Raw genomic sequence first — 15,247 nt, forward strand, 5'->3', positions numbered from 1 at the left:
CGCCAGGACGGGGTTGGGAGGAGTTTCGTTCAGCACATCACTGGCTTTTGCACCTTCTTAATGTCAAAAACATCCAAGTTGAAACGTCGACATCGTAAAGCAGGGACTGTATTATATTCGGTAAAAGTTTTCAGGCAGTGATTCTCCACCTGCCTAACCAGTAAGATCTCCTGGTGCTTCTGGAAAATGCTGATGCTGTCAGGCCAGGCCAGTTGAACCAGAACCGTCCCACCGGGGGCAGGGCCCGGGGATCGGTGGCTTTGGTTAAAAACCTTGATTCTGATGCATCAGGAGGACTGGTTTCTTCATTCTCAGGGTGCTTTCACACGAATTGTCCCTGGTGCTTCTCACATCTCTGTGACCAGGTGAGGGTTTGATCACCTCCTTTCTGCCAGGGAGGCTGCAGCTAAGCGACTTAGCCTCCACGGTGCAGCTAGAAGCCAAGGTCGGCATGTCCCATTTCCCAGGATGATGCCCTTGCTATGGCAAAAGGCTTTTGGAAGCTGGGGCGCACGCACTGTAGCTAGAGAGGCCCGATGCCTCAGCTGCAAGGTCTCCCAGACAGAGGCACACGGTGCCTGGGCCCCTGAAAGCCCCAAAGAGAGCCCCTGACAGTGACGTCTCTTTTCCTGGAGAGACCGACAGGCTCGGGTGCTGTGATGGCCTGTGTCCACCAGAGGGCGCCATGACCTGGCGCTGCTCAGCTGGGCTCTCGGCTCTGCGAACCCAAATGCTTTTTAATTGAAAATTTTTTTAATTCAAAAAGGATTTGCTGTTTGTACGCGAGTGCAGGTTTTCCTTATGCAGGAGACTAATGTCTTGAGTAAACAGATCCGGGCCCAAATCCACCTTCAAAGGTACTCGCTGTTTGCCCAAGGGAGTGAAAGACCTTCCAGAAGCGGCCCTAGTCTCTTGGGCAAACACTTTGGGGCCAGCAATCCCCGGCAGAAGACAGTGTCTGTGGGAAGGGTTATCCGCAGCCTAAGGGGGATTATGTCTGGGGACATATGTTGAAATTTCATTTGGGGAGTTAGAGAAAACAAGAGGTGGGGGGGAGTAATGCTTTTCTCCAGCCAAGATAACCTAAAAAGGGAAAGCTCCCAAGGGTAGGATTGGGGGGGGGGGGGGGCACAGCAATCTGTGCGCTGCGCCAGGAGCCCTGGCCCGCTGGTGGGGGGAGGGGCGCGCGCGGGCTGTGAATCAGGAAAAGGCAGTGTGTGCACCCGGGACGACTTCTTCGTTCGCGAGGTGCCTTCCGTCCGCTGCCCCAGGCGGACACCTCCCAGGCGTGGCCCTAGAGCAGCCAGAGTGAGGCCTCTCCTGAGCCTTGCCATCTCGGCCCTCTGCCTACCCGCACCCACACCCATTCCCACGTCCCGCTTTTGGGTCACAGAATTGCCTGAACTAGTCCCCAGAACAGCAGCAGGCCACCTGGCAGTTGGGTGACAGTGTAGGATCCTGGGCTCCACCCCAGACCTTCAGAGTCAGGACATGTGTTCTACCAGGACCTCCAGGGGATCTGCATGTGTTCAGGGTTCATCAGCCTGCTAGTCTCTTGCTCTGGGTGCCCTCTCTCCCCGCCCCTGAGGGGTAGCCACGCCGGCCAGTCCACACTGGCACCTTGGCCCACCCAGAACTGCTCCTAGGAAGCCACTAGGTGTTTTCAACCACCCCAGCCCCGGCCCGTGCGGCTCTGGCGCTCATGCCTGCCCTCTGCTCCCCTCGCGGACCCACACCTCCGGGTCCCCCACCCCCACGTGCAGGGCCCGTCCTCATCTTCTGACCTTGTGTGCTTCTCTTGAAGCATCTCCACATCTGCCACTCCAGCTGCCCTTCCCCCCGAGTGCTTCTAATCCCCGACCTTTTATCCCTGGTTCCACGTCTCCCCAGCCGGGCTCCTTCCCTTCGGTGCTGCTGGGGACCGCCCTCGGCCACTGGCCGAAATGCACTCCTGCCCTCCCACAACCTGCCTCTCCTCCTGTGTTGCCCCCTTTGGTTAATGGCGCTGGCACGCACGTGCTCTGGCCCCGTGCCCAGCACCGGGCGGAGGTGGTGGGTGCTGGTGGAGTCGAGGAGGGAACCTTCCCTGTTGTGGTGCACGCAAGCAGCCACCAGGTGGCGGTGTTGTCCCGGGCTTCGCCCAAAGGCGGCCTTGTCCGGGGCTGCTCTGCTGGGCCAGCCTCCTGGGGCAGGAGTCCAGCCTCGGCCTGTGCCCTGGTCATCAGGGAGCCCAAACGCGAGCGGGTTGGGAGCTGCTTTAATAGCTTTTTCGAAGTAGCCAACAGATGTGCAGTGAGTGCCTGCTTGGCGCCAGGGCCATTCAGGCCCCTAACCTGCTGTAGCTCACGCCGTCTTCCCAGTTGGCCCTGGGAGTAGATTGTGACCCCACTGACTTTTGTGAGGTTTAACTGACATATACCACGAGCTTCGGGTGTCCAACATAACGAACCCATATTTATATAGATGGCAAAATAATCACAATGAATCAACATGTCACCATGGTGACAAATTTTTGTGATGAGAACCTTTAAGATTTATTCTTAGCAACTTCCAAATAAGCAACACAGGATCAACCATGGTGACACACACCATGCTGTGTGTCACATCTCCCTGACTTATCTTACAACTGGAATTTGTACCTTTTGACCCCCTTCGCCCATCCACACGCCCTCCCCTGGCGAGTACCGGTCCGTTCTCTGTACCTGTTAAGTATGGGGTGTTGTGTTTTTGTTTCGTTTTGTTTTCTAGATTGCACAGATCAGTGAGGTCACATGGTATCTTTCTCTGACTTATTTCACTTCACACGATGCCCCCGAGGTCCAGCCCTGCTGTTGCAAACGGCAAGATTTCGGGTTTTTTTGTTTGTTTGTTTTTGTTTTTTTTTGTTTTTTTTTTTTAACGGCTGAATCACATCCCGTGGCACATATACGCCACATCCGTTTCCCTTCATCCGTCAGCGGCCACGGAGGCGGTCTCTGGCGTGGCTGCTCTAGATGGTGCTGCCGTGGACGTGGTGCTGCAGGTATCTTGCTGAGTTAGAGTGAAGTGGAATCGCCGAGTCCTAGGGGACTCCTAGGTTCAGGGTTCTCGGGGTCCTCCAAGTGGTGGCACCAGTTTGTGTTCCCAGCAGGGCACAAGGGTTCCCTTTTCTCGCCTCGCCAGCACTTTCTTTTTAATATTTATTTTGGGGACAACGGGGGAGAGAGAATCCCAAGCAGGCCCCGCGCCATCTGCCCAGAGCCTGACGCGGGGCTCGGACCAGCAAACCGTGAGATACGATCTGAGCCGAAATCAAGAGTCAGAGGAGCCTCAACCGACTGAGCCACCCAAGCACCCCAGCACTTATTTCTTAATGTGACCCCACTTTAGAGACAGGTTCACTAAGGTTCAGAGAGGGGCAGAGACCTGCCTGAGGTCACCCTCCAAAGCCCTTGCCTCTCCCCGTTTCTAGCAACAGACCTTTGTGGGGACCACAGTCACAGCTGCGGCGTAGGCCCTGTGGCTCCGGGCTCAGGAGCCTCTTGAGGCTATTCAACACAGGGACAGGATGGGGCCAGTGCAGATCTGTGTCCGTCTGTCCTGGGTCAGCCCTTGGGGCCCTTCGGCAGGGGTGGCCTACCGGACTGCCTACCCACCATTTCTACTCGAGGGAAAAAGCCTCAGAGGTCTGCTCCCCCTCATTCAGGACTGACCCCTAAAGCCGTCAGCACTTAGCTGTTCTCCGTGCAGTGGGCAGTCACTTGGGGGCAGGGGGGCCAGGCTTCCTGTCAGCCTCCCCAGTGTCCCCGAGGAAACAGCCTCAGCTGGTGGCCAAGTTCAGCCAGGACAACTCCACTTTGCTCTGTTTTACACAGACAAGCCCTTTTTTAGGGCAATTCTGCTCAGAAGTGTTTAGATGTTATTTAAAATATTTAACAGGGGCGCCTGGGTGGCTCATTTAAGCCCCAACCTCAGCTCAGGTCATAAGCTCACGGTTTTTGAGTTCAAACCCCGCATAGGGCTCTCTGCTGTCAGCATGGAACCTGCTTCAGATCCTCTGTCTCCCTGTCTCTCTCTCCGGCCCTCCCCTGCTTGCTCTCTCAAAAATAAACATTTAAAAAATAAAATGTTTAACGACCACTGACCTGATCCAAACTCCTCACTCCTAAACCCCTAGGACCACACGGCTGCCTTGGCACGTAACGGGCCGGGCTGCTCGCCACAGGCCCACTCCCAGCCTCTGAAGCTCAGGCCAGCAGGCCCGTGTCTGCTGGAGGGCACTCCTCACCTGTGTCTGCTCTTCTTCCTGGCACACCCCCCCCCATTTCGATGTCCACCAGGTCTTCGGGGGGAACCATGGGGGCTCCCCATCCCCCAGCAGAAGTACTTGCCGCTCTGAGTCTCCATTAGACTCCGAGCCCACCTATACATGCTCCTGGGATCTAGGGTCCGGTAAGCTTCCGTCTTAAGCATGAGGTGGCACAGGGCACAGATGTGCCCCTCCGGGTGCCACCCTGGCCCAGGCTGGGTCGCCGGTGTGGGCGCTGCCCCCCGGGAGCCTCGGCTTTCATCAGCTAACCAGGACAGTCACCCACCCTCCAGGGAGCAGCTCTGGGAACTCAGAGAGGTACACGGACGTGTGGGGTGCTGCCCCTTCCCCGCACCGCTTGGGTGGGTCAGCAGCCGTGCCCAGAGAACACGGAGTCAGAGGGCCCCTGGGCAGTTGCGGGATGGGGTGTACCTCGCGCGACCCTCTCCTGCAGGCAGCCTGGCCCGGGGACAGCGCGTGGCTTCGGGCGCTGCAGCCCCTGGACCAGGACTCCGTCCTCACACCCTGGGCGGCCAGAGCGCTGTCTGCGCACACGCACGCACGCTGGCACCACGCGTGGGCGCACGCTCGGCAAGGTGGCACCGGGGCCTCCGCGGGCCAGGCCGAGGCCTCCCTGCAGCCTCCTCGCGCACTGACCACGCTTCTCTGTCCTCTCCCTCCCACAGTATGAGTACAGCTTCCGCACGGAGCAGAGCGCCGCGGCCCGGCTCCCGCCCAGCCCTACGCGGTGTCAGCAGATCCCCCAGTCCTGAGGCCCGGCCGCCACCCCGCCCCCTCGGGGAGAAGACGCAGCCGCCGACTACCGAGCGCCCCTCCCTCGCCCAGTCCAGTCCCTCCTGCCCGCCCTCACCGCCCCCCACCTCCCCGGGGGCTCGCCTGGGAAACTCCGGGCGGCTGAGCGGTTACCTCCTCGGCCATTGGCTTGCCTGACGGGACACCCCCGCCTCCCCGGGGACACTGTTCATAATCTCGACTAATCTGTGTTTGCTGTAGTGACCAGCAGCTCCTGGCGTGTCTGTGTGACGACCAGCCTCCTACACGCGACCCCACCCACCGCGGGAGCCACCCGAGGGCCCCGCGCAATTGCGGAGCTTCCCGGTGACCCGCTGGCTCCCTGTCCTCCTGACTGTTGCCTGCCGCTAAGCTCGCACGTTCCTCCTGGAAGCCTGAGGCGGGTGGCAGCGGGGCACAGCCCCCCGCCAGGGCTCCCCCCGCGGCCCAGAACTGACAGCGACAAGCGCCCTGAGCGTTTCATGGCAACCCTGAGGACTCGAGGCAGGAAGCGGCCCCAGGCCCCACCGGTGGCCACCCCTTCACACTCGGCCCCCAACCGACACACTGGACACGCAGAGGTCGGGGCGCAGCCGCCCGGCTGCCCCCACAGAGGATGTCCCCGCTGGGCGAGAAGGCCGAGGGACCTGGTGCTTGCTTGGAGGGGAGTTTTGCTGCCCGGGACACTGTGCTCACCCACCACCCGCCCTGTTCCTCCCAAAGGGCTCATCTCTGCAACGCCCACGTGCCCTGACCCAGAGACGGCCCCTCCCTGGGCTGAGGGAAAGAGACCCGGTGGGCTGGTGTCCATCCGCAGAGGGACGCGGGCACGTGGTCACCCAGGTTCGCAGAGCCAGGCTGCATCTCGATGGGGTCTGCCCACAGCAGGAGTCGTTTGTAAAAGTCCGTCTGAGCCAGGTCACCGAACTGGGGCCATGACTGGCCAGTGGCCACAATGGCATCTCCCACAATGCTGGCTGCCAAGTTCAGCCCCACATGGGTTCGCCATGAGAACAGGGCTGCAGCCACCCCTGGGGGGCTCAGGCCCCCACCTCGACGGCCTGCCTGGTCTAGTTACCAGGGTCTGTCTCGATTCCACAGAATGTTGGGATCTCCCACCTCGGAGGTCACTAGAGGGCAGGAGCTTTGGATGGGAGGCTTGACGTGCATGGGGGGGGGGAGGGGTGGGAGCGGGCTGAGGCCTGGAGAGCAGGGAGGTGCCCCCCCCCCCGAAGGTAGCACAGGAGAGCCACAGCCAAGGACGCTCCCCGCCTACCCGTGGCTCCTGGGATGGCACGTGGTGGCTGGGGCAGAACTGGCCAACGTGTGGAGGGTGGCCGCCGGCTCAGAGGTGGGGGGGGGGGGGCAAAAATACCTCCTGTACCTGCCGTCAGCAATGCCAGCTCCAGAACCTCTACCCTCACCGCTGTCGCCCCGGATCTTCAAGGCGATACCTCCTGGTTTCTGTGCATTAGAGAAGTGGGCACCTCTCCCTCCCTCCGCCCAGACCCGGGACGTCCCTGGTGGAGCTGGCCTTCCTGTGCCTCCCACACAGCAAAGCGGCAGGAAAATGCAGGCGGTGTGTGGAGCCCCCGGGGTCCAGGAAGCCAAGGGCTATGGTGCTCACCCAGGAAGGAGAGAGCTTCGAACTGTTCTCAGATGTACACGCCGAGATAAGCTAGTTGTGTTTCTGGGGAAACTGGAGGAGTCCCGTGGGGCCCAGAGAACCTGTGTCTCCTGCTGCCTTTTGGACGGGTGGCCGGTCCAAAACCAAGTGACCTGCGTGACCCCAAGCCCAACACAGAGGGACGACCAATTCCTTCTGTACCATTCGCTTGGTGCGTGTGCTTCGTTCACGGCCTGACTGGAAGATTACCATCCGACAGGCAGCGCCCGGCAGCCCTTCTCCCTTGACCGACAGCCAGGGGTTTTAGCGGCTCTCAAGGCCGAAGATGACCACGTGGGAGCCCAAGCGTGGGTGCGAGAAGGCGGAGCTGGGCAGGGAGGGTGGCTGTCCCCCCCCCCAACTCCGGGGCCATCCTGCAGTTAGGGGATGGGGCTGTGGGGCCACCAGGAAGAGGCCAGACCGGTGTGGATGCAGGCGGCCTGGGGTGACGACCTCCACTGCATGGTAGACATAAGCGACGTGTAACGGTGACTGAACGTCACCCTAAACCATTAGGACAATTAGGCAGTGACCGTGTTAGGGAAAGGTTGGCATCTGTGGTAGATTTTAGGCTGCTCCCAGCCCTCTTTGCCTCGCGGGGGGGCGGGGGGGGGGGGGCGCGTGCAGACAGCAGGACAGCCCGGACCCCGGCACACCACTGGAACAAGGCGACCTTTTCTTTCTGGGAGGGCGCGTTGCCTCACAAACCCTGTGACTACACAGGCAGGGAAGGACAAGGGTTCTCGGAAGTGTGAAGGGCAGGGGCCGGGCCCTCCGTCCCCCAGCACTCCCCGCCGCTCCCCCAGAGACCAACGAGAGCACAGGCTTCCCTGCTGCCTTCTTCCATCTGAAAATCCATTCTGTCTCCAAAACCCTTGGAAAGGGCATAGTGGTGATAGGGGGTAAGTAGGTTGCGACGTGTTCATTTGCAAATTTTTATCAAGGCTTTTCCTGCCCCGAGTCCCGGAACCAATATGGGCCACACGCCCCTGCCACCTGCCCCGAGAGCTGGGACCACGTCAGGACCCCCGCCCGCCCCGGCTTCCTTGCTGGCAGTTCTGACCTCTGCACAGTTGGCCACCAGGAGCCCCTGACATTTGCTTCCCCCCCCCACCCCCCGTGCTGTTCAGAACGGCAGCGCGGCGGGCGACAAGGACTAACACCTACTAAGCACCTGCTCCATGCCAGGCAGTGGCACATTTCTCCTCTTTAAGCACATTTTCTCCCGTTCTTCTCCCTTGAAAAACACCCAGAAATGGATGTTCGTTGCTCCCGGTTAGAGACGAAGAAGCGGAGACCAGTCCGCGGCACAAAGCTGGCAGGTGGCAGAGACCGGATTTGGGCCCGAGGCTCGTCGGACCCCAGAGCCACTGTGCCGGCTGGTCCAGCATAAGCACACGCCTCACGGCCCCCTTTGGTTCCGGTCCCGTAACGGACCTCCCAGCGCCGCCAGCCACGCTGGTTCCGGCGCGATAGCGTCGCCGCTGCGCCATGGTGCTCGGCAGGGGGCGAGAGCCCAGCTGCCCCCTCGCTCCACCCCGACGACGAGGGCTCCCCTGAGATCCAGGGAGCCCGAGAGCAAAGCAGGGCCTCGACCCCGGCGGCCGCGTGCCCACGGGGGTGCGGGGCCCGAGCTCTGACTCCGCCCACTGCCCGCCCTGCCGCCGGGGCCTGGAGGCGGCGGCCCCTCCTCCTTCGCCCGTCCGGATGCCGCCCCGCGGCGGCCCTCACCGCCAGGAGACGGGGCTTCTGTTCTCCCCGCGACAGGTGTGTGGGCTGCCATGGGACGCTGGGGCCACGGCCCGGGCCGCTGTGCCCTCGCCATGGGAACGACGTCCTTACCGTATTTATTTGAGGTGACTCTGTACTTGGCGAAGGGAAGTTTCACTGTGTGATTGTCTGTCTTAATATAATTTGTTAAATAAACGTTTTAACCTTTTCCCGGGCTTGCTGCTGTGGCGCTACGTGAGCGAGGTCGGCGTCCCTTGGGGAGGCTCCAGCATCTTCCCCGGCTCCTCCCAGATGCTGGCTGGAGGGGGGGGGGGGGGCCAGACAGCCACCGCCCGGCCTTCCCACCCGCTAGAAAGAAGCCGTGGGCTTCTCTGCCCCTGTTTAGTTTAGAGACCTGGTTACGAACCGGAGGAATTCACGAGGGCCTAGAAAGCCCTGCCGTTCTCTGGGAACAACCCTCAGGAATGCTCCTTGGAGGCAAAAACCCCAGTTGCCACAAAAGCACCTGAAACCCGTGCGCGTCAACAGGTCGCCAACAAGAATGCGCTTTCATGTGCGGCTTGCCCGGGGCCCCGTCTGCGAGGGGTTCGGGGCGGCCGGGCTGCTCGAGAGGACACGCGGCCCCCGTGGTTTCGGTCCTGTCCCGACGACTCACCTGCTGGCGAGACGCCACTGCGAACGCCGGCGAGGGGACCAGAGGCCCGCGGGACACGGCCCAGGGCTCCGTGCGAGGGCCGTCACTTCAGATCTCACTATCAAAGCTCTTTCCCTCTTTTGTAAGTAACCTTTGCATTTTTGGGCTTGACGTGACAACCTGAGCTGTCACTGCCTCCAGCCCTGTTTACGCCAGACTCAGAGTGGGGCCCACCTTTAGCTCACCTCTCATCAGGGCCATGAGAGTCCCCCAAGTGTCCCTGCCTCCAGCCTAGGACCCCCACCTCTGGCATCTCGCAAGAGCGAGGAAAAGCAGCCCAGAGAATTCCACGAGAAATCCACAAGGCACACTCAACGCAGGGTCTGAAGAGCTGGATTCCGATTCTGGCTCTGCCACTCCCTGACCACGTGCACGTCACTGGTTACCCAGCACCTGCAGAAGGAGAGGGTGCGTCCCTCCTGGCTTACCCTGGGAAGACGGGAGGAAGGGCTCTTAGCGTCAGCAGAGACCACGTGACTTGCCAGGTCTCTCTTTGGGGCCAGGGTTGGGTGTTGCCATCCACAGCCTAGTGCTAGGTCACCCAGGAAGTTCAAGTGGTGGCCTCAGACTGGCATCCAGGGCACAGAGTCGGTTTGCAAGAGGCCTCATGCACTGCTCAGACAGACAGACGGATTCCCCAGAGCCGGGAGGGGGAGGCAGCTCACAGACCTTAGGGCAGCAAGAAACCAACACCTACACACGACAGCCTAGGCCAGGGAGGGGTGAGTGGCCAGACCCAGAGGAAACTTGGAACCCAGAGCAGGATGCAGCCAGGCGGCACCCGTTTCTGCCTCATCTGAGCATCTGCTTCTAGTTCTCTCACACTCAGGCCCTCCTTCTCACGTGCTCTGTCCACCAGTGTGCACGGCACATGCGCCTTTGTGTGTAGACACAGCCACTCGAGCTTACGTGTCTCTGTTCAGAAGATCCAGAGGCAAGAGTCCCAGGACAGACTCTGATTGGCCAGCCTGGGTCACGTGACCCTTTCTGCCCCAGCGACTCTGGCCTGGGGCGGGGAGGGAGTGTGTGATCACAAAGTATCTGGAGCAGGTCTAATTTATTTAGACCCTCATCAGGCATCTGCTGCAGGGGAGCCCGAGGCTGTGCGGGGAGGGGTAGCACCTCTTCCCGGGGGAGACGGAAAAGCACTGCACCAGCAGCTCTGTGCCACGGGGAGAAGACGCTGAGGTGGGTGGAGCGGCATGCATCCACCTGTCCGTCTGTCTGTTCTCTCAAACCACGTTGTAAGAGCACCTTCCACACGTAGGCGAGAGTGTGGGCACCGGGCAGTCAGCAGTGACCCAACACCACAGAGGTCCCCCTCCTGGATCCATCCCGCTTACCCCCTGCCACGTCTCTCCCACTCCTCCCCCTGCTTCTGCCTGTTGTCGTTGTCTCCTAGCCACCCTGGCTCATCCCTAAAGCTCTGGGCTCCCTGAGCCCCACCCTGACCTTTGTCTCCCTTTCTGCATCCCCCCCAGGCTGCCGGGGCAGCCCGTGTCCTTAACTGTGCTCAGCTTTGCTGCCGGCCCCGCCTGCGAGGCCCCACCCGGGTGTTACCCCTTGACGTCGTCGGCGGCACATCCCAAGCAGAGCCTACCATCTCCCACAAGCCCCAAGCTGCTCCCCTTCCCCTGACTCCCGGTCCTGGAACAGGCCCCGCCATCTCCACACCTGGAGGCCCCCCCGCCGCCGCCACCAGCTGGAGCCGCCTGTGATCACCCCGTTTCCAGCTGGACAGCTCCGCCCTCTACACGTGCATTCAAACTCAGCCACCGTTTCCTCTTCCTGCTGCTCCTTTTTAAATTCTGCCCCTCGACGCTTTTCACCTGGATTACAGCATCAGCCCCTTAGCCGGTCCCCTGCCCCCAGCATCTTCCCCTCCCAGCCACCTTCCTCATAGCCATCTGTCGGGATGCCTCCACTTGAAATCAGAGTCCCTCAGGTTTCCAACACCATCCTTCCAGGTCTGACCCTGCCTCCTGTCCCAACCTCACCTCCTGCAAACCTCCCTGATGGATTTTGCATGGTTCTTCACACCCTAAACTCTGTACTTCCTTGCTTTTGCATATGCTGTGCCTCCTATCTAGGATGCTTGTCCCTCGTTTTTGTCTGGTCAAGTCTTGTTCATCCTCGAAGCCTCTGCTCAGACACCTCCTCTGTGATGTCCTGCTTGACCCCCTGGAGGCAAAGCTAACACTCCTCCCCTTCAAGCCACTCCATACCTTGCACACAGGAACCACTGACCCATGGGCAACACTGCAGCCCTCCAGTCCTTTCATTAGACGACCTGCTCCTAAAGGAGGGGGAACAGGTCTCATTTATGACACCTTCCTCCGTAGCCCCATGTATACGCACCCAACACAGGCCTTGAATAAAAACAGGCAAGAGCAAATGCTCAGTGAACGACTAACTCAAAGTGGGTAGGGCGACAGGTGGGCTGGACTCCACTGCTGAGCAGCCCAAGAAGGATGGGCCCCGGTGGCCCTTGCCGCGAGGTTTGTGACCACCCCAAGGACTGTGATGACCAGCAGCAGCCCTCCCTGGGCAAGTCCCGATGCTGGCCCCAAAGCGACCGGAGACAAGAGAACTGGGCCCTCACCTGGCCCACCTCTGAAGCCACGGCACCCAACAAGATCCATGATGGGGGTGCAGCAGGCAGGTAATGGCCATGGGCTGCTAGATGTCCCCTTGAAGCCCAACTCAAGGGGCTGCCAGAGAAAGAAAGACAATCCATAGGTCACAGGAGCCAACACTAAAACTAGGGGGGCTTGGGTCTAGGGGAAAGCAGCAGAGCAGGGGGCAAGATGGCCGCTGCCACCGACGAGAGGCAGTGTGGGGGCGGGGGGCAATTTGCTGGCTGTGCTCGTTCATCTCCACCCCCCCCACACACACACACATGCACGCACGTTGCCCCAGGTGGCTCATGTCATCCCTTCGCTACCAAAACAGCAGCATGGCTGACCCCTAAGCTCCCACCTCCCTTCCCCCCACACCTTGGGCCAAGTAAGTGCAACCAGAGACACAGGTCTTGGGAAAAGTGGTGCCAGGCAGAGGTCTTGGCCCTTTCCCTTTGGGTCTGGATCTCCTGAAGGGGAAGGGAATGCAGGTAGACGTGGGCACAGTTGAATAGCCGAGACACATCTGTCCCTCCTCCCTCGTCACTCTCGGGAGGGGGCACAGGACTCACAACCTTAACTGCACAACGGAACCACCTAGAGAGTTTTTAAGACTTCCTGTGCCCAGACCACACCCAGATCAGTGAAATCAGAATCTCCGATGGAAGGACGCATGAGTCCATCATTTTTCTGTCTCCCCGGGTGATGCCAGTGTGCAGCCGAGTTTAAGAATCACCAAGCTAAATTCTGGGCTTTCCCAGATGCATGTTGCTTCCCTCAAATACACGTTACCAGCGATGGGGCTTAGAGTCCGAGGGAATAAATCCACAGGAGAGAAACAGACCCCAGAAGAGCTGGTCCACCAAAAGGAACACAAGAAGCTGACCAAACAAAAACAGAAGAAGAACGAACAGACCAGAGAGAACATGTGTTTAGTATAAACAAAAACTAGCCCCCAGGAGAAGAGGACACTGGAAACATTAGGGGCTTATTCAAAACAGCTTGCTTCTGCCCATCAGTCCTGAAATGCTGATAGGCCAAAGAGGAAAAGAAACCGATATATCAGCAATTGCACTTGAAGATTTTACTACACCTCTCCCAGAAACCAGCCAAGTTCATATAACACAAGCCAATACGAGGCCAGCATGATCCTGATAGAAAAACCAGGCAAAGACACCACAAGAAAGTTACAGGCCAATATCCCTGGTCAACACAGATGCAAAAAATCCTTAATAAAATATTAGCAAGCTGATTTCGATAGTGCACTAAAAGGATCATAGACTGTGATCGAGTGGAATTTATTCTAGGAATGCAGAGATGGTTCGACATCTGCAAAGCAACCCATGCTACACCACATCAATGGAATCAGGCTAAAATATATGCAGAGAAAGCATTTGACAAAATTCGACATCCATTTGTGATAAAAAGCTTTTAAAGTGGGTATAAAGGGAACGTACCTCTATGTTCCTGTACCTATATATTCTCTATAACATAATAAAGGCTTTACAGGACAAGCCCACAGCTAACATACTCAATGGTGAAAAGCTTTCAGCTTAGAGGGAAAGCTTTTAAGATCAGGAATCAGACAAGGATTCCCACCCTCTCACCACTTTTGTTCCGTATAGTATCAGAAGTCCTAGCCAGGGCAGTTAGGCAATAAAAATAAAATACATCCAAATTCGGAATAAAGAAGTGGTCATATTTGCAGACAACGTGACAGGATATAGAGAAAATCCTAAATACTCCACCAAAAAACGGTTAGAATAAATGAATTCAGTGAAGTAGCAGAATACAAAAATCAGTTGCATTTCTATACACTAATGATGAGCTATCGCAATGAGAAATTAAGCAAGCAATCCAATTTGTAATTACATCAAGAAGAATAAAATACCTAGGAATAAATTTAACCAAAGAGGTGAAAGACCAATACACCGAAAACTATAAGACCCTGATAAAAGAAATTGAAGAAGACACAAATAAATGGAAAGATACTGCATGCTCATGGATTGGAAGAATTAATAATATTAAAATGTCTCTGTTTCCCAAAGCAATCTCCAGATTTAATGCACCCCCTATCAAAATTCCAATGGCATTTTTCATAGAACTACAAGAAAGGATCCTAAAATTTGGATGGAACCACAAAAGACCCAAGTAGCCACAGCAATATTGAGAAAAAAGAACAAAGTTGAAGGCATCACGCTCCCTGATTTCAAACTATATTAAAAATCTATAGTAATCTAAACAGCATGATATTGACACAAACCAGATACATAGATCAACAGAACAGAAGAGAAAACCCAGAAATAAACCCATGCATACAATGACCAATTAACTTAGGTCAAAGGACCAATAACATACAATGGGGAATGTACAGTCTTTTCAATAAATGGTGTTGGGAAAACTCGTCAGCCCCATGCAAAAGAATGAACACGGACCACTTTCTTACACCATGCTGAATTAAAGACTTAAGTGTAAGACCTGAAACCACGGAACTTCTAGAATACAGCAAAGGCGGTAAGCACCTGGACATCAATCTTAGCAAGGTTTTTGATCTGACTCCAAAAGCAAAGGCCACAAAAGCAAAAATAAACAGGCGGGACTACATAAACTAAGAAGCTCATGCGCAGCAGAAGAAATCATCAACAAAATGAAGAGGCCACCTGCTAAGCGGGAGAAAATGTTTGCAAGTCCTGTATCTCCTAAGGTGCTAATATCCTAAATATATAAAGAACACATACCTCATACAACTCAAAGGCAAAAACTTAAATGAAACGATCTGATTAAAAAATAGAGGACCTGAATAGACATTTTTCTAGAGAAGGCATCCAGATGGTCAACAGACACATGAAAAGATGCTCAACATCGCCCTCGAGAGGGAAATGCAAGTCAAAACCACAATGAGATACCACCTCACACCTGTTAGAATGGCTAGTGTCAAAAAGACAAGAGATAACAAGTGTTAGAGAGGGGTAGGAAAAACCCCGTGCACTGTTGATGAGAATGTAAATTGGCGCAGCCGCTATGGAAAACAGTAAGGGGATTCCTCAAAAAATTAAAAACAGAACTCCCTTGTGACCCATCAATTCCACTTCGGGGTATTTATCTGAAGACAATGAACACACTAACGTGGGAAGATACCTGCACCCCTAGATTTATGGCAGCATCATTTACAATGGGCAAGCCATGGCAACAGCCCAAGTTTCCATCAGCGGATGGATGGATAAAGACGCGGGGTGTAAATACACCTTAATAGTATGCCACCGTAAAGAAGAAAATCTTGCCACTTGTGACAATACGGATGGAACTTGAGAGCACTGTGCTAAGTGAAATAAGCCAGACAAAGACAAACACTGTATGATCTCATTTATAGGCACAATATTTAAAAAAAGAAAAAAGTTCGCAGATACAGGGAACACGTTGGCACATGCTAGAGGCAGGGGGGTGGGAGTAGGAGAAAA

At 56.7% G+C, this 15,247-nt stretch overlaps 1 protein-coding gene across 1 annotated transcript in view; it reads left to right on the plus strand.

Moving 5' to 3' along the window:
- MVB12B (multivesicular body subunit 12B) overlaps positions 1-8,685 on the plus strand; it is a 181,437-nt gene extending 172,752 nt beyond the window's left edge. The window contains exon 9 of the mRNA XM_040482333.1: positions 4,975-8,685. Within this exon, the coding sequence (XP_040338267.1) occupies positions 4,975-5,061 (87 nt within the window). The 3' untranslated portion in view covers positions 5,062-8,685. The remainder of the gene's footprint in view (positions 1-4,974) is intronic.
- The last annotated feature ends 6,562 nt before the right edge of the window (positions 8,686-15,247 follow it).

Source organism: Herpailurus yagouaroundi, unplaced genomic scaffold, assembly GCF_014898765.1.
Source record: "Herpailurus yagouaroundi ecotype Mexico unplaced genomic scaffold, PumYag 160, whole genome shotgun sequence".
Classification (NCBI taxonomy): Eukaryota; Metazoa; Chordata; class Mammalia; order Carnivora; family Felidae; genus Herpailurus; species Herpailurus yagouaroundi.